Source organism: Uranotaenia lowii, chromosome 3 (assembly GCF_029784155.1).
Source record: "Uranotaenia lowii strain MFRU-FL chromosome 3, ASM2978415v1, whole genome shotgun sequence".
Taxonomy (NCBI): domain Eukaryota; kingdom Metazoa; phylum Arthropoda; class Insecta; order Diptera; family Culicidae; genus Uranotaenia; species Uranotaenia lowii.
The window spans coordinates 236,370,885-236,395,112 of NC_073693.1; the positions used below are offsets into that span (position 1 = coordinate 236,370,885).

A 24,228-nucleotide genomic window follows, 5' to 3' on the forward strand; every position below is an offset into this window, starting at 1 on the left:
AGTTTCCGATTTCGTGTGCCGGTGATTCCGGAAATGTGAGAAAATACAACGGAACAGATAGTGGGACCCGATTTGGGCGCCACCTTGCAGCAACTATTGCAACATCAACTATAAACAAGAACAACATTGGCAGGAGTTACAACAACATTGCTGCAACTTTGAAAAAGGCAAGAAAATCGCAAGTATTTTTTGGGGTTGAGGATGAGGTCAAAGCGCTGGTACGCCAGAAGAAAATATTTTTGCCAGTGCAGAAACTTTTTTGACTAATGAGTTTTCTCTGGTGAATTTTTAGCTATTTTGTTGTTGATGTTGGTGTTTCTATTTTTCTTTTTCTGCAACACGACGCCACCCGGGAAAAGTGGAGAAACATTTCGTGACCACCCGAAGCAGCAGCACAGGACGTGGGCGGCCAAAAGATCCAAAAAGGGTACCGGGAAAACTATGCTGGGAAACAGAACAATTTCGACGAGAGCTGATTTGGAAAAGTTTTCACATTTTTACTCGGTACCTCGGCGCGATGAAGTGAAACTTGTAGTCACCATTCACGATGGTGGAAATGAAAATTCTACATAATTATTGCCGTTGCTGTAATGGTTGATAAAATATTCTGGCTCATTCTGGCTAACAATAAGACAAATTTGATTTGAAAACTAGAAACAATGGAAGAGAATTTTAAATCATCCGACCGGAATGAAGCGATTGATGTTACGAAACTAGAATTCAAAGTAACATTTGGAACATAATGGCAATTCATACAACAGTTTCCAACTCCCTTTGATTGACTAAATCCATATATGTATGTTGTTATTTTTACAATGAGTTGAAAATAAAGCTTAGTTCTTTTAGAAATGGGACAGTTACGAATGCGTGTATCTCAAAAACCTTTCGTTTGATCTAAAAACTTTCTATGAAGGAAATAAAGATAATCTAATGATTATTCATGAAAAAATTTGAAAAAAAGTATTTATCGTTTTTTTTTTCAAGAATAAATTCTACTTTATTCTTGGTACCTCCCATCGGCTAGCGCACACTTTTTTCAGTCATGATTGAGATCAGTTTTTCAAACTAATACTTCGTCTGATCTGTATTTTAGTGGCTACATCCTCACTTTTCGGACCAATACTTCTCTTTTAAAAGAAACTGAGGACAATTTAGTGGATACAGATGATTTGAAATTAACAAATTTGATTATTATTGAGCCACTTTTTTAGCGTGTTTAGTGGAATTTCTGCTGGCAAAATATGGCAATAACGAAGTAAAACCATCATGAGATAAAACTTAAAGTATAATCGGTTTGTATAGATCGTAGTTTGCGAAGGGTACATAAAAGATTACTCTTTTTAGGCTTTTAAAAGCAGCGAAAACCATAGTTTTCGTTTTGAATATTGTTATTTCTTTAAACAGGAGCAGAATTTTTTCAAATCATAATATTTTTATACAAAATAACCAGCAAATACATACTTTAATATACTCGGGACCTTACCACGAGCAGACATGATATGGGATTCAAACGCTGGAATTTGTTTTAAAAAGGGTATTTCATAAGTTTTGTCGTTCATCAGAAATCATCTGTCCCATAGCCTCGGAACCGGCTATACAGCTTACGAGCTCTGGAACTACAAAAATGTAGTGTTTGATGTGTGGTTTGAATGACTCATTAACAGGCAACACTTTCAGCTTATCGGAAATTTTTTTTTTAATTTCAGCGATCTACCCTTAGTTTTTCGCTTTTTGAAAATTAAAAATGCTGGTATGAGACTTGATTCCCTGATGTCCCTTAGCCGGAGTTACCGATCATATGCTTCACTCCAATGCTTGATTTGAACTTTGTGGACATTTTTGACAGTATATGCATACTTTTCCACCACTTACATTCTATTTCTATTTATTTATTTCACCAAACATCGTAGGCTACATATATATTCTTAAAACTAGTAGTACAATCTTAATATTACTTTAAATACTACAATATTAGGTTCTTAAGTGCCTGTCGCCGTAAAAAGCACTTTTTAGCTGCTGTTTAGACATAGTAAAATCTATGTTCTGGTAGTTTTTATTATAATTCTGCATTAGACAATTGATTGGACTATTTTTACCATAATCAGTTCGAGCAGAGGTTAAAATAAACAGATTTCTGGTTCTCAACTGGCGACTCGGACAATAAAAGTTTAACTGATTTAGTAGATAAGTAGATTGAACACGCTGACTAATTATGTCGTTTACAAAGGAGATTGCAGCAAATTCTCTTCTAACACTTAATGGTTCAGTATTTATTAGTAAACAGCGTGATTCGTAGCTTGGTAATTGGCTCTGAGACCATCCTAGATTTCGTAAAGCAAATAGAACAAATTGTTTCTGAATGGATTCTAAACGGTTTTTATGAGAAATTTGAAAGGGGGACCAAACAACGCTGCAGTATTCAAGTATGGATCGGACATAAGCTGTGTACAATGTTTTTAATGTATATGGGTCTTGAAAATTATAACTAAAACGTTTTATAAAGCCAAGCATACTATTTGATTTTTGAATTATTGAGTTATAGTGATCTACAAAGGTAAGTTTTGAGTCCAATATAATACCTAGATCTCTTATCTTATTGATTCTCTCCACAGGCTCATTTCCTAATGTAACAATTTCATATGACGGATATTTTTTCCTCGTAAATACAATATGTGAACATTTTTTCACGTTTAGTTCAAGAAGACTTTTACTGCACCATTTGTAAAAAATATTTATTTCATTTTGAAACACCCTGAAATCTTCTTCGTTGTTGACTATCATATAAAGCTTCATATCGTCTGCGTATATAAGCACGTTTAGCTGGTTCAGTAAATAAGTAATGTCATTGACGTATAAGATAAATAATAAGGGACCGAGATGGGAGCCTTGAGGCACACCAGATGTAACGGAGATGCTTTTCGAAAGTGAACCATTGAATCTAACAATTTGTGTACGGTTTGTCAAATACGACTCAATCCATTTCAGCAGTTGTGTACTGAATCCGTTTTTATGTAGTTTAAAAATTAACAAGGGGATGTCGATTCTATCAAAAGCTTTACTGAAGTCCGTGTATAGAGCCTGAACGGAATTTCCTTGATCCATAGAGTGGATATTATAAGAAACGAATTCAAGTAAATTAGTCGCTGTAGATCGTCCTTTAACAAATCCATGTTGCTTTTCAATTATGAGTGTTTTTATTTGATTATATATTTTTTGATTCACTATTGCTTCAAAAAGTTTCGGTATGCACGATAAGATTGCTATACCCCGGTAATTTTTAATGTCAGATTTTTTCCCCGACTTGAAAATAGGTACAAGAAAAGATTCTTTCCATACTTGAGGAAAAACACCGGATTTCAACGATGAGTTGAACAACAGAAACAAGGGCATACTTAGTTCATTTACAAGATTTTTTAAAAGTAATGGAGGAATTCCATCAGGCCCGGGCCCTTTGGAGCTATCCAGGGAGCAAATTGATTTGTGTATTTCCTCAAGGGTGATTGAATCTACCACAGTCAATGATGCTGAGTCGGAAAAATAATCGAAAAACGCAGTGTCGCGATCGGCTTCCGAAAAACTGGTGTAAACGCTTTGGAAGAAATTGGCAAACAAATTACATATTTCATGGGAATTATTGCCGTTAGCGCTGTCCAAGTGCATACGAGATGGAAAATTATTACTTTTCAATTTGGAACGTACATACTTGAAGAAGCTTCTTGGGTTAGATTTAATGTTTTCCTCTGTTTTCCTATTATATTCTTCGAAAGAGGTATTAATGCATATGGCTAGTTGGTTGCATGCTTCTTGATATTCTAAACTGTTAGCTAGCGATGGTGTTTTTTCCAGTTTTTATGCGCTTTCTGCTTTTTATTTCTAAGATGCTTTAGCTCTTTTGAAAACCATGGCGGATTTCTGTTATTATTCGTTCGTCGCTTTATTTTTATTGGGACATATTTATTCAAGATATTACCAAGAATGTTATAAAAAATAGCTACCTGATTGACAGTTTGGTTTTCGCTTTGAAATGATGATTGCCAATTAACTGATTGTAATTTAGTTTTAATCATTGTGTAATTTGCATGGAAAAAGTCAAGGGTCTCCTCATATTCGTATTCTGGTATTCCTTTGTTGTCAGAACATATAATTGAAAATTCGATAGCTGTATGAAAGATCTCATTTTTCCAAATTGGATTAGTAGCTTCCAAAATACAAAAGTCATCAGTCAAGTTTGAAAACAGTAAATCGAGATAGCGATTGCAGGCATTTTTCACATGATTTATTTGATTAAGACATAAGGTAGCAAGATTGTCGAAAAGGAATTGTAATGTTTCATTATCTCCAAATATCGGTAAAAGGATTGCTTCATTATCTTCATCGGGTAAAAATTGTAGATTCGATTGATTAAAATCGCCATACAGGTGAATTTTGAATTCGGGTTGGAAGCTTTTGAATAGTTCTGTTATGCTCAGTAGAAACTTTTGGAAATAATCTTTACTGGCATATTCTGGAGGAAAGTAGATCGATCCAAAAATATGAGTTTCCTTGAAGATTTGAGCTTTTGCCCACACCTGCTCAAATTCTTTGTGCTTAGTTATTTCAATGAGCTCAGAATCGAATGCAGAGCTTATTGCTACTACAACGCCTCCGCCTGATTTCTTGTCAGACAAATTGAAATTTCGGTCATCTCTGTAGACATTGTAACGCGATCCAAAAATTTCCTCGCTTTTTATACTATCATCCCAGCTTGTTTCGGTTCCTAAAATGATAGTATAATTACTTGCTACTAAATTTTTATGAATTGTGTTTAGTTTAGATGCGCTTCGCATTCTGTTAAAGTTTTGGCAATATGCCACAATTTCTTTATTATTGATAACTGGGTGATCGCGCGAACGAATGGTAACATGATCCGCTTGGTTTATAAATACAGAGGAGCTAGTGCTTACATAGGCACGCGTCGGTTCGGCAGAAAATATGGGTTGTTATACATTACCGGGTTGAAATATAATGCCGATGGGTCGTGGTGACAGCACGGTGCAACTAGAGGTGCGGTGAATGGCTGATTGAAGGTAGCGTATGGATGAGCAGGTGGCACTGTCGTCATCGTGTTACTGTTCTGGTATGTTGATGAGTTTGGAAGGTGTGGAGTGACCGGGGGTGGCGCAGGAATATTTGAAGGCCTTTTTCGATGCCTTAGCACATTTGGTGAAGCAGAACTAGGACCGGGGTTCAATGTTTCTCCCCGTTGGAAGTTGATGAAGGTCGGGATCTTCGCTTTCGGAGTTGATTTTCTATTAAAAGCGACTTTTGCGGCAGCCAGTAGCTCTTTATCAGTAATTCTTACATACAGTAATTCTTCGAATAATCAACGATTTTGTCAACTATCAATTTGATTATGATGGATTTTGAATGAAACTGTGCAAAATTATTTTTTCCTTTTTTTCTTGCATCGTAAATATCTCAAAAACGCGTTATTTTTAAATTTTGAAAAAAATGAGGTCGGATAGTGTTTCTTACAAGCAACGAAATGTTGCCAAAATTTTGAATGTCCGATTATTAATAAACGAGCTATTAGCAAAAGAAAGTGTCCCATTTCTAAAAGAACTAAGCTTTAGGACATTTTTTCAGCACGAACCCTACATTAACGCAACGAGGCTTGCCAGGCTGGAAAAATACGACCAGTAATGTAAAAAAATCGAGTTTTGCAACGAAATGTATACACAATTTTTTGCAAAACCACAAAGTACCCTTTAGAATCGAGTTTTCGAACATGAAGAAACATAATGCAATCTTTTATTTAGAATCGAATCATTGTCGAAAAGTAGCTCTTTAGAGGCTATTGAAATTGAATAGCACTTTTTTCCGACATTGTTTTTTTTTGTAGGAGAAGCAGGCAGGATACAACCAAAATAGTATCGAAAAGTGGTATATTTCGATACTGTTTATTTCTTTGCAAATGTACAGTCAAAGACCTACTTGATTTGAAATTTCAGAATTTTTGCGGTTTTTTTATATTTGCGGGTAACTCGTTGCAAAACTCCATTTTTCAGCACTACACGGAAAAATCCAACTCGGCAAGTCTAGTTTTTTAAAACGATCACAAACACACACACAGGATCTCATGAAACTTGATGTTTCTTCAAAGAGATTCCTTTTTACTTAACTCTAAGCATACAACTTTTCTAGGATATGATGGCTAGCATCTTACAAATGCTAACACCACCAACCCTTAGAAAATGTACTATGTATGCCGTGAACGGGATTTGATCTCATGACCGTGGGCTAAGAAAACTTGAAGGCTATCCTCTACGCCACGGGCTGCGGCGTACTTATGAACAAACTTATGACTCGTGCTTAGAAAAACAAGTTTTGCAACTTGTTGCATAAGTAACTATTATGCAATTCAGTGCTGGAAAGCCAACTTTTTGACATTGAAAAGTGTCACTATTCGACACTGTTTATGTTATACAAATGAACATTTCACGACCTTCTTGATCCGAAATTTTTAGTCATCGGCATGGTCGTCCACATGCGGCTGTTTGTTGAAATGTGCTTCTTGTAGGTTGACAACACGTACTAAAAATCCACTTTTTGCAAGTTGTTGCATAAAAATCATTGCATAAGCAAAAAGCGCGTAAGATAGATTATTGTTTATATTCTTCCGATGCCTATTCCAATAGAGTTTAAATAAGCATTTCAGCCAGAAGGAAGCAAACTCTAGAATTTACAATTTTCCTGACGTTTTGCCCTTATGTCTTGGCATTCCTTAAAAAGACATTTTTTTTAGAAATATTTATTCTTTAATTTTATTCAAAGAGGCAATATTACTGTCAAATGAAATTAATCATGACTTCAACAATTTTCAACCCAATATTATTTAAAAAAAATTTGAGTTCTTTATTTCAAGTTGACCTTTTGTTAAATTAAAATGTTTAGGCCGTCAATCAAATTGAAATTAAAAAAAAATCCTTTATCATTACAACGATCAAAACTACACAAATATCAGCAGTAGGGGAGAATGAAGATATTCGTTTCCTCAGCTAAATATCGAATTTGGAATGTCTAACGTAGATCAAATGTCAAAAAAAATTGCCAAATAGAACTAAACAATAAACCTGTTATCACAAAAAACATATTTCAAAATTTTATTTCTAAAGTTTTTTCACTTTGTTTGAAAAATCTAGCAAAATGTGACTTCAAGATCTTTTTTCAAAACTTCAAAATGTTTCCTACAAGAAAAAGCTATAATCAATCGTAAGAGAACGTTATGAACTTCTTAATGCCATATTTTCTAAGCAATAGTAAATTCTATTTTTATAAAGAACACAGTTTTTCAAAATGTATATTATGGGTTTACTTAATCCCCAGCGCCCGAAAAGGTTTTTTTCTGAATGGATGTTGATCATCGCTAAGCAAAAATTATTAATAACATTCCAAGGACTAATATTTAACCAATAATTTCCGGTGAAAAAGGACTCAAAAAAGTGCTTTTATCTAAAAATATGAAATTTGCGCCTTTAAGTATGCAATGAAAATGCAGCTGTTGACAAACTTCCAGAATTCTTTTTGTCTGACACTGACCTAAACTGTTAAAGGAAAACTAATATAGCTAGACAATCTGTGAAGCTTTTATATATAGATTTTGCATGATTTTTACCAAAACTCAAATCACTTTGATTAAAGGATCAAGTCTCCTTTAACATTAAAAATATCACATTTTTTTGTAGTCTCACAAAAACGCTTCTAGCTCATCTAAAGGTATCGATCAGTTTTTTGCAGCATATAAACTTGAAATTACACGCTGTCAGAAAATGCGAAAGACGACGATCTGAAATATTTTTTTTCCAAAAAAAATATGATTAAAAAGAAAACGGGATCAAGTATTCCCATTCTCCCATATGGTTTATTTTGAGCAAAAGTGAGTTTCCAATGGTCGATAGCAATTATGTCCACTTTCAATATGAGATAAAGACACTTGTTGTTGGTTTTTTATTGAAAAAATATTTGAATTAATGTTTGTGGTATATGAGCCTTAAATAAACTTACCTCAAAAGTTGAAAAATTAACAAAAATAAATCGCACTGAATATTAATATTCGACTGTCTTCAAATTATTCTAATTTTGGTTTTGGATCGAATTTCAAATTTCAAAATGTGCTCGAATACTATTTCCATACTTAAAATTTACAAATAAGCTACTAAAGTTATCGACCAAAAATATAAGATCACCCATCAGTATGGTGTTTTCAATCTAACTTCTTTTAAACTTCAGCTTAACATTGATCATTATATTATAATTCAAATCCTTTCAAATTCGTGTCCACCATCCCATTCATGTTTAATTTGGACAACGCGAACAAATATATTTGACTTTTTTATTCTTCGAAAACGGCATGTGGAAAGGAGTTCACATGGCTAAAATTTTCAAGCATTGTGAATTATTATTTTATTTTTCAGATTGACATCGACTTTAAATTTGTATGAGGGTTATTTGAAACTATAGCCATTCGATTGCCGCGAAATAATTTTTTACATGAAAAAAAAACACTAACCAACATTTAATTAGCCTAAAATAAAAAAAAAAGTTTATTTTTCTTTGTTAGTCATCTTCCATAAACACCAGGGGGAATTTGTACACCAGACTGAGCCGATATAAAGTATTTTTCAAACCTCTTAAACCCTATGGTTTCAACAGTTTTAACAGTTTTTTTTACCTTCAATATCAAAAGACAAGCCTTCATTTATCAGAAATACTAAGCTACGATCTTCAACAAAGTTGCTCAGCCGAAATTTCCTTTTGAGAATTTTCAAATCGATATAAAATCGCTTAGATTGTTCGGTTCCAGAGATTAACCCTTTAATGCATTATTTTTTTTTTAATGGATAAAGCAATAATTGATTCAGTGAAATAACATCACTTTAATAAGAAAAGCACAACTGAACAAGTTTTAAATCATTATTTCGAGTTTTATGAAAGTTTTGACCCGTCAAAAATAATATTAAAAACTTTTCAAACTTTGTTCATTAGCTGCAGATAGATGTTTGTGATTGATTCAGATTAGTTTTTTAAAGAATTTTCAGATCTTAAGAAATGACAGTGATTTTTCAAAAACTACTTTTTTCAACAAAAAAAATAAATAAATTTGATTTTTGCAATTTTTCTGCACACATCTCACACATACATAATCTACAAATCTATCCCGTATCTACCACTGCAAGGTAGTAGGCCCGTGAGGAACAAAACGATGAAATGTGATGAAAAGTTTTTCAAATTAAAATTACCCTTCCGCTCATTTTCAACATCTTTCACCTTATTCTAATCTTCTATCCGTCTATAATCTTTCAATTCTTAAATATTTTTTCTCAAAGAATATAAATTTCACCAATATAGCCGATAAAATAATTTCATAAACAAAAAAATATTGTTATGCAAATATCACGAGTCAATTTTTTTAATCTCTAGAATTTTTTGTGAATATTTGGCTGTTAATATCCACGCGTTTCCGAGATATTTGGATTTAAGTTAGTGTTGTTTCAAAACAGCGCTATGCATAAAAGTGATAAACAAAAATATTTTTTTTTGTTTTTCACAATAATTATTGAATTTTCTCAACAATCCTTAGATAAGTTTTGAAGCAAAACTAATCTCTTAAGACCAAAGTATTTGAGAAAATGATCCCAAATCGGCGTTGTCTAATGTACACTAAGATGTTTTTTTAGCAAAAAAAAATCTTAAAGTTTGTTCGAAGCTACTCGATTTTTCTGATATGATTTATCATTTCCTACAGAATTCTAGTTTCAAATGGAATTTCAACATATGACACATTTCTACCGTGACGTTAATTCCTTTTTCCTGACACTTTTTATCTGTTTTCATTCTAGAGGTCAACGAATTTAATGTTAAATGAAAAAAAAGTAGCGAACGGTCGAAAATTAAACTTCCTTGGAAATTAATATGAATTGATCACTAAAAATATTATGTGTTTTTTTTGCGGTGTATTTCATTTGTGATGTGAATTCATGCTAGATGTTAACTTCAGTACAAATCACCCCAATTCCCTGTTCTTGCAGTAAATTTTCTGTACATTTTCTAAATTATCTTGTTTTTCCTACTTGTTGAATCTTTAACTTACAGTATATATTTCTATTTTTTTTCTTTTTTGATTCGCACTTACATAGCAGCATATTGAAGAATCATACGTATAAATTTTTTACTGTTTCTCACAATCTACATTTGAATATTCATTAATTTTTTTTAATAATAAATCTTATATATAAAATGCTTGGTATGTCTGTATATCTTCAATACACGCTGAAAACACAAAACAATTCGACGTGAAAATCCAAAAAGTCCCATGAAGAGGGAGTTTCCGAGAAACCTTATCCAATGCTCGAACGATAGTTGTTAATAGAAGTTGTGCATCAATGTATAAAAACAAGTAATTATTTTTAACGTGACTATGGCGAATTCCGCGGCAGTGGAACTTTTTACCGTGTTCCTCTTCAGTGGGCACAAAACCTTTTCATCATTCTTAAATTTATTTTATTTTTTTCATTTTTGATCAAAAATGAAGGTTTTTTTGAATAAAACTTTACTCTCCCCAGCCTTTGAGAAGTGGAAAAACTTGGATTTTTAAACTTGACGAGACAGTTTCAAAAGCAAATCTTTTATGGATTATGTAGTATATTACGAGAAAAATTGCCAACCTTTTGCTTTCACTTAATATAAGAAAAATTTAAGTTTCATATACAGGACCGACAGGACATTTTTTTTGAAAATTTTTTGCCCTGGATTTTTTAAAGACAACATACTTATTACTGTGAAAACATTCGTCTTCCCTTCAGCGTAAATCCAACATCATATGTCAACAACATGACTTAAAAAGAAATTTCCCTGGCTACAATTTTGTAGAAGACATGAAAGTGATACAAATTGAGAGAAAAAAGTTTGAATGTCACAAGCAGAATGATTATTATTTCATTTAAATCTCATAAAACTTCTCACCACTTATTTTAGTAAAACCCTTATTAAGACATTTATTAATCACTTACTAAGCAGTTAAGACACGAACCTTTGGTTGATGGAAATGTGGTGCCAAGTTATATCAGTTTATCAGTGATTTAAGTCTAATTAATAATTTTTTAAGTATATAGATAACAATCGGACTCTGAACAGTTCATTATTGAGCTGAACACCTCATTAAATGTATATAATAATTTAATATAAATGTAATGATGAACTGGAACAAATAAAGACATACCGTAAACTGGGATAGCTTTGATCACTTTTTTCATTAATTTTTGAATATTTTGGAAGGGGTTGCATTTTTGTTATACCTAAAAGCTTTAAAACCCTTACTGAGGTGGGGAGTATTAAACATGATCATTGATTGCAGTAAATTCAAACGACATTCGTGGTTATAATTAAATGTTTGTTACAAAACCAGGGGCGGGATTATGGAACTCGAAACAATCGAGTTTCGTTCGATTCGACCAACTTTGACATTACCGATCTCGATTCGAGTGGAACGTTTCGTGATGATCTACTACCCGATATACTAGAAATCTAGTACTTTAAAATTTTGAACTCGAACGAGATTTGTAATACTGATTCTAATTCGATTCGAGCTCAACTCGAAAAGGGTAACTCGAATCGAATATGATTCATAATTTCACCCCAGATTTCAAGTTTCGGGGTTACTTTGATTACAATGGTTTTTACGTATCTCAACATCTTCAAATTTATTGTTTTGATGCCATTAAGCACAGAAGGCTCAAAACATCGATAGCAGTAATTTTTAGTTTTGACTTAATTGAATTTTTCAACATTTTCTTTCAAAAACAAATATTAGAGTAAATGGACAATGTTGCTGCATACATTTAAGAGCAAAAATTTTGAACATTTTCAACATTTTTTGGCATTAAAAACAAATAAAATTTTGCCATCATGCAATTCTCTAAGTCTTAGTACTGTTCCCATGTTCTTTTTTTCTTCAATCTAAACCATCTGATAGGGGTTTTAGCCATTTTTCTATACGGGCTTTTTCATGGAAAATGGCCGTATTTTTTTTCACTATCTAAAAATTGTCATAGAATGATCATAAAAATAACACTTAAACTTAACCTAAACCAAGAAAATATTTGAACTTTCACATTAAACAACCAATCTGCTCCTAAATGCTAAATTTTGATCAGGAGAGATGTTTGTTTGTGAGCCTTAGAACAGATATTTTAAGATTTTAAAATTATATTTTAAGTGATATAAAAAATCTTCTTTAAACTAAATTTAGCTTATTTGTAACTCAATTTAAAGGCTTTCAAACGTAGTAAACAGTTTTCAGATATTTTAACCTCATACTTATGTGGTTAATGATGCTTATCTGCAAAAAATTTTATGTTGATCAAAGCTCCCCCAGTTTACGATAATTAAAAAAAAACTCGGTGAATACTTTTTCTGGCCTTTGAACAATCAGTGGTGTGAAGTTTTATTAGATTTTTCAAATTAAATAATAATCACTCTGTTTGTGACATTGAAACTATTTTCTCTAAATTTGTATTTTTGATGTCTTCCACAAAATTGTAGCCAGGGAAATTTCCTATTAAATCATGTTGTTGACATATGATGTTGGGTTTACGCTGAAGGTAAGACGAGCGTTTTCACAGCGATAAATATGATTTTGTCTTTGAAAAAAAGGTTAAAAAATCTTCAAAAAATAAAATGTTCTATATTGAACACTATTAGTGAAACGTGAACCACTTAAAACAATAATATACAGTAGAAAAATTAAACAAAAATTGTTGTGCCTCTGTTAAAGCCTTTTCTACCTCTGTGTAAATTTTCATTAAGAACTTCGGTTTCTTAAAGCCACGATCTCCTACCAAGAATATATGTTCAAATTTTGGCTTAATCTTTCGACTGGATGAAGAAATCAACCTTTTCTTGATAGGAAATAAAATTGGTTAAAAGGCAAATAAAATTCTTTGATAATGTTATAACTGTTTTGAAATATGTCTTTTTAGATGATTTATGGAATAATGGCTGCTTTTAAAATATGTATTTTCTTCAAACTGTACAAGTGTTCATTCATTGGATTATTGACATTCAATCTTGTAGTACTTGTTTCGTAAAGAAATGCATGTACCAATTATTGAACAAAGTTCGGTTGGTGCTTGGAAATACAAAAATACTATTTCTTGGATGCTGGCTCAACTTAAATTGCCCCTGGAAGTATTCTCTCACACGAAATAACCCTAAATGTTTACTTTATTTCCAATGTTTACGTTTTCAATAATTAGAATCATGGTGTTCAATAACTGTGGCCAAAACAATTTTGAGTAAATAGGATTAAATTATGGTTATTAACGAATTTCCACGAACAAATTATATCGATTCGAAGCTTTGGAATAATCTTAAGCTACAGTATCAAAGTTTCGCCTGAAAAACTTTTGATTTTTTTTAATGGCCACAAACTCGCTGAATCCCAAAGACGCTGTTCAATATATAGTGTTTTACCCTACAACAGATTTTTGTTAAAAAAAATCTCAATGAACTTTACAGCTAGTTGTGATTATTCCCAATAATTTTTGTAGAATGTTTGTTTTGTGCCAGAGTAAATGATATTTTTCCCAATTTAGAATGAGATATAGTAGTTTTAATTTGACTTTTCGGTCTTGGATGTAGGTCAAACAAATGTTAGTTTTTAAATACCCAACGTTTGGACCAGTTTTGTTAGTCGAATCTTTGGGTATTTGAAAAACCACCGTTGTTTGATCTAAATCCAAGACCGAAAAAGCCAAATTAAAATTACTAATTATCTCAACCTGTATTATTAATCTTCAACACTCAGACTTGTGCGAGAATCATTTTTTTTTTTTGAGTAAATAAATTTTAATGAGTGCTTGAAGGCATTTCAATCTAAAACTTGAAAAGTTGAGTGCAAAATTTTGGAAAAATTAGCACCTTCTAGTGACTCTTAATCTCTGGTAAACCTAAATAATTTTTGCAAAAGATAGAAAGTTAAATGATGATGATTATTACATAAAATTTTAACACTCTGAAAACAATAACTTTATCTATCGATGAAATAATATTTATAAACTTTGTGTGTTTTTCAGAAGTATTGCTAGATTTTTTTTAAATGAAAAACATTTTTTCCCAAGGTACACACACAGCTCACAGACGGAACCATGATGCGAAATTAAAAAAAAAACAACACATTTTCTGTTGTCCGCCAGCTGCAAACAAAGCTGATTTTGGTAAAAATCTTTGCGACAAATGCATTAGAGGGTTGAACCCAATATGAAATAATCAATTTTTTTAAACCTGAAGCTAGGTTCTAAATTTATAGCGTTATAATTTAACACACCTTATGCCCAAACTCTTATTTTACCGGTTTAAAGTGTTTTTTTTAAAGGAAACATTCATTGTGGTGAAAATGGCTTTGTTCGGAAAAATCGACTAAAATAAACCTTCAAATTTAGTTTTCGGTTATTTCAAACAAACTCAAAACCACACCCCCACTGATTCACCGGATTAGAAGACAACGAGTGACGGTAAGCCGCATTCTTTTAGGTTTTGTTGCGCGCCGGCCGTTATCAGGTTCAACAATTTTAGCAGTCTTAGTCTTCACTCGCAACAACGCTCTGTCTGGAAAGTTTCCCGGAACGAGCTCTGGACACGGAAACCTCACTCAAACTCGGGTGGCAGGACGTGCAAAGATAATCCGACAGCAGCGGTTGCAAAAATGGATCATAACAAACAAAACTGTAGCAAATAAAAGTAAAAAAAAAGTGGTATAAAATTCCTTCAAACCACTCCAATTTGGCTCCGGCATCGCGTCATTCCGTGACAAGAACTCGTGAGAATTCATTAAACTAAAACAATTCTTCAATCTGGTTAATGGTACCGCTGTAGTTCCCGGGACTTTGCTCGGGAATTGTTTGACGGAATGTGATTGAGGGGGTCAAAAACGGCGAGCCTAGTGTCAGGATAAGAAAAACTAATTTTGCAAAGTAAAGTAATATTACGTCTGGCCAGAAAATAACAGGTTGTTTGTTGGCGTACCTGAATTGTACTTCATCTACAAGAAGTCATACCTCTCAAGATATTTTTTTTTAATCATTTCAATTTTAAGGAGGGAAACATAAAGTCACATGCTCGTCTATAAAATAGCCATATGTCATATGATGATAACGTCTAAAACACGGGCTGTCATAAATCAAAGAAATGTGATGCAATTGTACTTTATTGCTTTTAAAAATTTGTATCGATCCGAAATAACCCTTCTTTGCAGCAAAACCAAAAGAGAACCAAAGCCATGATTCGGTCTTTTTCCCATGCGCCAAAATTTTTGTGCCAACCGAAAGAAATTGGAACAGACAAACTTCAGATGCGACAGGATTGGGTTTGTGTTGTCTTCTGAAGCAATCAAAATCAAACCGAGGGAAATCGAATTAAAAATTGATCATCAAAAGGGGGTCATCAATATTTGACTTTCCCATTCTCGGGGTGCACCATTTCGAAAATATTCCAGCCAAAACGTAGGATTTCCGAAAACCCTGCAAAGACTAGAATATCCAAAGAGAAAAAGAGTAAATAATCTGACTAACCCGATGCATTTGCCGTTTGTTTATTTTGCTCTTTTCCTCACCCAAACAGACAAACCAATCTGCCGGCCAGATCAGAAGAAAATCTACGGAGTGGCTCGGAACGAGGCGGCCGAGATCCTGTGCCAAGTGGACGCCTACCCGCCTCCGGAATCGTTCAAGTGGTCCTTCAACAACACGGCCGAGACGATCGATATGCCCCAGAGTGGGTACCGGGTGCATGCCGGGCAGGCTTCATCGCTGACCTACACCCCAGTCAAGGTAAGTACCCTCTGGGGTTCTGGTTCAGGTTTATCGCAGAAAGGAGACTTTTGCCGGAGGTTGAAGGGATTTTTTTTTGCTAGTTCCGTTTTTGCTGTGCTAGAAGATCTGTCTCTTGAAAGAGGAACAATATTGATTTCTTCTTAATTTTTGATTTATTGAACGGTTTGATATTCATTCGAAAAAAAAATATCCGGAATCGCAAAAAAAACTTGCTTACAAACACATCATATATTTATAAGCTTAAACTATTTTTTTAAATTTTAAAGAGGATTTCAGTATCGATTTAAGTAAAGGGTGTTTGCACCAACAACTATGTTTGGAGAAAATAAAGTTCTAAGTTTGACAGCTCCATAAACCTAAAAATATGTTTATGTCTTCCAAATATCTCAAATACAAAGTAACCTTCTGATAACTCCATTTTATCAAAATTTAAATCTTTGAACGTATTATTTCACTCAGTTACCATATGGAGCATTCACCCATTTCAAATTTCGATATTTATTTGTACTAGCCTTTTGATCAAGTTCAGCAAAAAAAAATTGATAAAAAAAATTATAATTCGGTTTTTCGACTAAAAAATTGTGTTTTTTCTACTTGGTGAAAACTGTTTTCCTATTTTACTGATTGGTGATACGAATGTTAGTGTAATTTGTTTTAATCTGAGATGAATCGGACAAATGTTCAACTGTCGATAAAATTAACGTCAATCGAAATTTCCGACCGAGTTTATGTTGATACCTGCTTGCACCTTCCAACACCATCAAATCTAGAAGGTGTTCAATATAAAACAAACTCAAATCACGATAGTTAAAAATCTACTGACCAGGATATAAAAAAAAACTTTTTGAAGCTTAGTTCTTTTAGAAATGGGACACTTTCTTTGCTGATAGCTCATTTACTAATAAAATCGGACATTCAAAACTTTGACAGCGTTTTGTTGCCTTTGAAAATTACTAACTGATCATTTTTTCAAAATTTAAAATTCACGGGTTTTTGAGATATCTATGATGTAAGAGAAAAAGAAAAAAAATTTGCACAGTTTTCTTCAAAATCCATCATTTATAAATGGATAGCTGACAAAACCGTTGATTATTCAAAGAATTACCGTGTTTGAGTGGTGGAAAAGTATGCAAACACTGTCAAAAATGTCCAAAAAATTCAAATCAAGCATTATAATAAATGAAGCACATGTTTTGCAACTACGGTTAAGGGTCATCAAAGAAGTGAAATCTCATACCAGAATTTTTAATTATTAATAAACCAAAACCTAAGTATAGATCGCTGAAATGTCCAGCAATTTTTTTTCTCCGATAAGCTGAAAGTGTTGCCTAATTATGAGTCACGCAAAACTAACCTCAACAACAAATTTTTGCAAGTTCCAGAGCTTGTAAGCTGTTTTGCCGGTACCGAGGCTATGAGACAGATGATTTCTGATGGACGACACAATTTATATAACACACAATATCAAACAAATTCCAGCGTTTGAATCCCATAACATGTCTGCTCATAGTAAGGTGCCTAGCATATTAAAATGTATGGGAGAGTGGGGAATCATGGGCCACTTTTTTCGTTGTTCCATAACTTCTTTATTATAAAAGATAAAATTAAAATAAAAAATGGTATGGTTTTCTACATTTTCAAGGTATCATAAGGTATTTTTCAAAAATTTTAATAAGTTATTTTTCCCAAATTCTGACTGTTTGAAAAAAGCAATATTTTTTGGATTTTGAAAAATGGTGGGGAATCGTGGGCCACCGAATCCAAATTGACCAAATAACATGCAAAGTTTATGAGTTGACCCAAAACTGTGATTTCCGAATTCATTTCGTTATTTTAAAGCAATTTCAGATGATGAAATAAAAAAGAGAGCTGGGTATGATCGCATAGATTCCAAAACCTGGCTCGCGAACGTTTTGGCAAAATTTCTTATATAGGATAGACAAAATATTTTTCATAACTCTTCATTTGGCATAAAAAATTTTACAGATAGGAAAAACGTATTTTAAGTTCTGAATGTGTATTAAAACATAAAAATATAGGTGGTTCAAGTGGTGTGGCCCACAATTCCCCACAAGCCATGGTTTGCAAATTGGTTGCGTTTGTGTGACTTATTGATGTTTCATCGAAAATTCCTTTTCCACGTGAAACATCATGACAAAACAAAGATCATAAGCGTATGAGCATATTTTTGTTATGCACTTTAGGTTCCCCATCGATGAAATTAGCGGGTGTTTTTTTAATTAAGTAAGTAATTTTTTCTAATTTTTTTTAGCTTGAGAAATAAAACAAGCATATGATGCGTATTTCAGTCAACAACATATAGAAATATATGCTCACGCAAAGCGACGAAGATGACAGTTGGTTTGAGATTTTTATCTCAACACACATCTGAGATATTAAAAGTGGCCTACGTTTCCCCATGGCCCACGATACCCCACTCTCCCCTATATATAAAAAACTAGCAGACCCGGTAAACTTCGTCTTACCGTGTTAAACTTGGCGTTCATTTTCCATTTTTGGAATTTAAAGCATAAAATATTGAATTGTTAATCCTTTCACTTTTATGAACATGTGCTAGTTTTTTTTTTACATTTCCTTCTTTTCCGTTTACTCGAAATGTCCCGCTTAATTCTATCGAAATAAAACCTTATAATTTTAACTCAATTCATCGGTTCTTTATTTAAATCATCAAAAAATAACCTTCAATAAATTTTACATGCATCTTACATGAAAACTTTTTATATACTTTGCCAAATGATCAGGTATCAGGTTCTCGTTGCAAATTCAATTTTTTTCAGCACTCGACGTAATCGTCCAACTTGGCATGCCTCGTGCTAAGAAATTCCACTTTTTGTAACTTGATCCATGAACAACTGCATGTTGATAATAAGTATGTTTCATTTTTTGTATAGCAATTAGTTGATTTATTCTGCTTTGTTCAAGTTCACATTAAGGTTTTAATAGAAATAAAAAGTTTTTCATTATTTTATGGAAATAGAATTTTGACAATCGGGACAATTTTTGGAGTATTTGGCTAATATTTTGCCTAAAGCAGCGCTTTCAGCTCCCAGTTAGTTTTGGATTGTATCTTTTTTAGAGCTGAAGAAATTAAAAACATTAGAGGAGATTATTTATTAACCGTTTTCAAACAGTTTTTTGTTCACCATACCCACCCTTAGAAGCAGTTTGAATTAATATCCATATTTTCACTAAAATTATGTTCAAAAAAATTCCACCACATTCCATACTTTAACCATGACACATCTCAACTTGAAGTGTTCCAAACAGCACTTGTCATGGCATGAAATCTGACGATTTTGTATACTGCAAATCACTATTTTATATTGATTAAAGTAAATGATGTTCTGATTTCAAAATTTCCTGAACATTGTTGGTGGTGATCTGCGATTTCATTTAAGATTATGTGATATTTTCCAGATTCAATAACATTTAACTGAAAAGCAGATTTTCAAAAATTAAATGGATCGAAAAGAAATAATCCGTTCAGGCTACGATGGTTTCATGAGTTCATTTAAATTTCTGGAAATTTTTCACGTCAACATCACTCAAAATCTAATAAAAGTTAAGTGCTTTTTTTATTATAAATCTTAATTTTATATAAAAAAAAACACCGGTGATAGTGCAATTGGATATCATAACAGTTCAATTTTCATATTCTTTAAAAAAAAATGAATATTTTCATAACAATCTCAGTTATGTTGGCAAAAAGAAATATCTTAATATACATTTGTCTCATTTATTAGGGCAAGTGAAAACCCATAGCTCTTTTTCAGATGCGTCAGTGAAAAGACTTTAAAAAGAATTCTATATCTACTTGTTTTTGTTTGTCTGTTTATCTACTTTCATTGATAAATCTTCAGTTTCTCTCCGAAAAAAATTAGTGTTTCGTACTTTAATTTCACTGAATGCTGTTTAGCCAAAAGACCTCGATTTACCTTTAGTTTATTTAGTCAGATTGTTTAGGCCGGAACAAATTTCAAATCCTTCTTTTGTCACTCGGAGTTGGAACCTCGCGAGGGGGAGGGGGGGGGGGGGACAATAAAAAATAATGCGAAAAACAAATAAATTGGAATAAATTGCACGGAAGCTTGTATGCAACCAAATTGCATACTATATCGTTGCACAAAATTAATAAATGAAGTAATTTTTTATCGAATAATTCAATCAAATCAAGAAATCAAAAGGTGACCAAACTTCCATCTTCATTAAATTTATTTTTTGGTTTTTTAATCTTTCAGATATTGGAATTTTTTATCGAAATTTACATAAATTACTTCAAACTTTATTTATTTCCCCCTTCGGGTTTTTTGAAAATTCGAAGGGGGGGGGGGGGGGGGTGACAAAAGAATAAATTGATATTTGTTCCAGCCTTATTTGAGGCCAACAATTCAAAAATGAGGAAATAGCTTATACATTTTTTGTAAATGATGATCGGTTGAACTTGCTCTAGTTTACCTTATCAACTGAAAATTATTCCAGAAAATGCATATCCTCACTTTTTGTTATGAAAAAATGGTTTATTTATTTAAAACTTTCACTTATGCTTGCAAAAAATCAAAAATTTATCTCGTTCGGCCATTAAATACATCAATTCTATATAATCTATTTTAAAGGAGAGGCTCTTCATGAATTTTTTTAATTTTCATAGATTTTTATGTTGTTTCAAAAATTTGAATGGCGCATGATACATCATCAGTTTAGTACATTTGTGCATGTTCAAAAAATGCTTTCGATCTATTACTATCAAAAATATATTATTATTTTTTCTTTTTTTTATATATGAATCAAAACTAACCTTTTAAGCGTATTGGATTACACAATTGTATGTAAATCTTTCCACTTTCCATTTTTCAAACGTCCGCAAAGAGTCATACCATTATTCCATATGCATCTTTACTAAAATTAATATTTTTGAACACCAATAGCTGCTATTACTAACACGAAATCATTATTTTTTAATTTTTAAAATCATTATATGGTTTTGATTCGATCGGCAAAATTAAAATCTGGGTCACATCTAGGCGTCATTCATTTATGTGCTGTACAAATGAGCTAGAAATCAAGATGATAAAAACACATCTAGGCTTCATATTGCCACCACATGCATTAACAGTATGCCTGGTTGAGAAATACGCGCCCAAATGTTTTCACTAATCAGTATGCTATGCCTCTTCCACAACGTTTGCTGGCGACGCCTCGACCATGGAGATGAAAAACAAACCGCCCGGCGCCCAAAGTAAAGAAAATTTCTCAAAAAATGGATGTCATGACTTTTATTTCATTCAAATTACTACAAATTTAATTATTGTAGATGATTGATGCGACTTTTTGCTATTTTTATTCGATATAAACCGATTCGCATGCCTACAGAATATTCTAAAAATAATTTCATTTGAATCTTTTGGGTCATTTCGGAGGAGTAGTACTACAAACACCGTTACAAGAGAATTTTATATAATAGACATATAATGATTTGCCAAGATTCTACTCCTGTGAAAAAAAAACAACAATCTTCAAAACGAAAACTTGTTTTTTTTCTGTTTTTAAAAGCCTAAAAAGAGTAATCTTGTATGTACCCTTCGCAACCCACGATCCACTTTTATATCAATCTCATGATGTTTTTACTTCGTTATTGACTGGTATTACCAGCAAAAATTCCATTAAAAACACTTTAAGTGGCTCAAAAATAATCAAATTTTGTTAATTTCGAAACAAACTGAAAAAACTGATCGATATCATGACTGAAAAAAAGTGTACGCCATTCGATGGGAGATACCAAGAATAAAGTAGAGATTTTTCCAACAAAAAACTATTAGTAATTTTTTTCATAAATTATCATAAGATTATCTTCATTTCCTTCATAGAAAGTAATTCGATCCAATGAAAGGCTTTTGAGATACACGCATTCGTAACTGTCCCATTTCTAATAGATCTAAGCTTTATTCAGATGGGGTGAAAATTTATTTGTGAGCAATCTCAACATTTGTTTTGCATATATTTGACCTTAAACTAGAGTTTCCATATCCTGTATCTCAAAAAAGAGTACATCATGATAATTTAATAAATCATCAGCTCTTAGTTTTCATTAATTACAAAAAAAAACACTGTTTTAAAAGTAATTTTTATCATAAGATATTTCGATATATTGTTCCTTCAGAACGTTCACTTCGGAAACGATAAATTATCAGAACAAATAATTTAAAAAGCGCGATGTGAAGTCACGCTTTCAATCACTTACACATCTATTACTATTTTAACGAGAAAAAAAACCTTTTAATTTCAAAATGTAGCGCTTCGAATCCTCAATCTTTTGATATATTTTGATATAAGTTTGTAACGCTATTTAAATTTAGGTAATTTTATACACAAATTACTGAAAAAATGTCATGTTCAGAACAGGTTATATGTTTTCAACGAAAAACTCATATTTAAATCGTAAATATCCGCGATCATATCTATTATTGGTATCCATCTTTGGACCTTTTAACAAAGGAGATAAAATTGAAGTGCCACGCAACGATGCATTAAGCAATTTCTTTTGAAATTCTTTTAAAAGAACGCAAATTACAAGAATTGGAAAAATGTCTTTTTTTTTTTTGAAAAAAAAGTTCATTTCTTAAAATTTCACAAAAAGAAGAGTACGCACATCTCCCGATCGAAAAAGTATATATGTACTCTTAAATTCCGTATGATATCCCTACCATAAACCATTTTAAAGTGCTTTAGAGGATTCTCAAATCTATTGTACGTGGCACGCTTCTCTATTTTGGACATTTCGTTCCACATAGGAATAGAAACGATCTTTTGAGGATTCAAAATAGGTTCCCTGTATTTGTTTATTTTTGACAATATATATGAGTCATTCCATACCACCCGGCTGGTAAACGGTGGATAATGTGCAACTCGAGACCCCATAGTGGTCATATCACCTCTTATTCACAACTCCTATCTCTACCTCCCCGCGGTGCCGGCTGGGGTGCGAGTAACCTAAGCGGAGATCGGGTACCCAACCCCGGTGGATGCTTTGGTCGCATGCAGACTGAGAAGGTGGCCGCACGCGTCTGTTCCCCAGGTCAGGGGCGGCGTGCAACAACAACCGAGCGTCTGTTCTCCAGGTCAGGGGCGGCTCAAGCAGCGTCTGTCTCGCAGCGAGCGGCTGAATTTATGAAATGCGGCTCCCGCCAGCTAAGTCCAAGATGGCAGCCCCATCGCGGGATAGGGACTTTAGGCTAACAACCTACTGCTCCTGATATCTTGTATTGTTACAGAAACTGAGAGAAGAAATAACCGAATTGGAACTTTGGCAACGACTTTTAGCATGAAAACACGGACTAGAATTGGAACTTGGAATGTTTTGACCCTTGCCCAGCCAGGAAAGCTGGCTAAACTTGCTAGAGAAGCTAGCCGCCTCAAGCTAGAGATATTGGGACTGAGCGAAGTCCGTTGGCCTAACACTGGAGAACACAAGACACAGTCCGGGCAAGTACTGCTTTACTCTGGCATACGAGGAGAACATGCTACTCGGGAACGAGGAGTTGGTTTCCTGTTAAGCCCGCAAGCCCATGCGGCCCTCATAAGATGGGAACCGATAAACGAAAGAATAATCGTAGCCAGATTCAGAACACGGGTTAGAAACCTTACAATGGTCCAGTGTTATGCGCCAACTGACGTTGCCGATTTGCAGGAGAAAGAGCAGTTTTACAGTCAATTGAACAGCGTGGTTGAGAGAATTCCGAAGGGTGACATTCAAATCCACTTAGGCGACTTCAACGCAAAGATTGGCTCCGATAATCAGGACTTTGAGCGCATCATGGGGCGCCATGGCCTAGGACAGATGAGCGAAAACGGAGAGCTGTTTGTAGAATTTTGTGGCAACAACAACATGGTGATCGGTGGATCGCTCTTCCCCCATCGACCAGCACATAAGGTCACTTGGGTATCCCGAGATGGCCGAACAGAAAATCAAATTGACCACATCTGCATCAGTCGAAAATGGAGAAGGAGCCTTCTTGATGTCCGCAACAAACGAAGCGCAGACATTGCATCTGACCATCACCTCGTCCTTGGCGAGATACGACTGAGAGTTGCGCGTGTCCAACGGCGCGAGGAGAAAGTCGGGTGTCGATACGACGTCCGCCGGTTGGAGAATCCAGAGGTGAAAAGGGCATACGTTGAACAGCTAGAATCCCGAGCCTTGGAGTTGCCGACAGACGGAACAGTCGAAGAACAGTGGTGTGGAATCAAGAATGCCTTTATCACGACGAGCCATGGTACTCTCGGTAAAGTTCGTGGAAGAAGAAGTGAATGGATGTCGGATGAAACCTGGAGGATGATCGATGAT

General features: G+C 33.5%; 1 protein-coding gene across 2 annotated transcripts in view; it reads left to right on the top strand.

The window, feature by feature from the left end:
- LOC129751670 (hemicentin-1) overlaps positions 1–24,228 on the top strand; it is a 1,296,938-nt gene that overhangs the window by 1,026,132 nt on the left and 246,578 nt on the right. For both annotated transcript variants that reach the window (XM_055747314.1, XM_055747315.1), the window contains exon 12: positions 15,655–15,863. In XM_055747314.1, the coding sequence (XP_055603289.1) occupies positions 15,655–15,863 (209 nt within the window). The remainder of the gene's footprint in view (positions 1–15,654; positions 15,864–24,228) is intronic.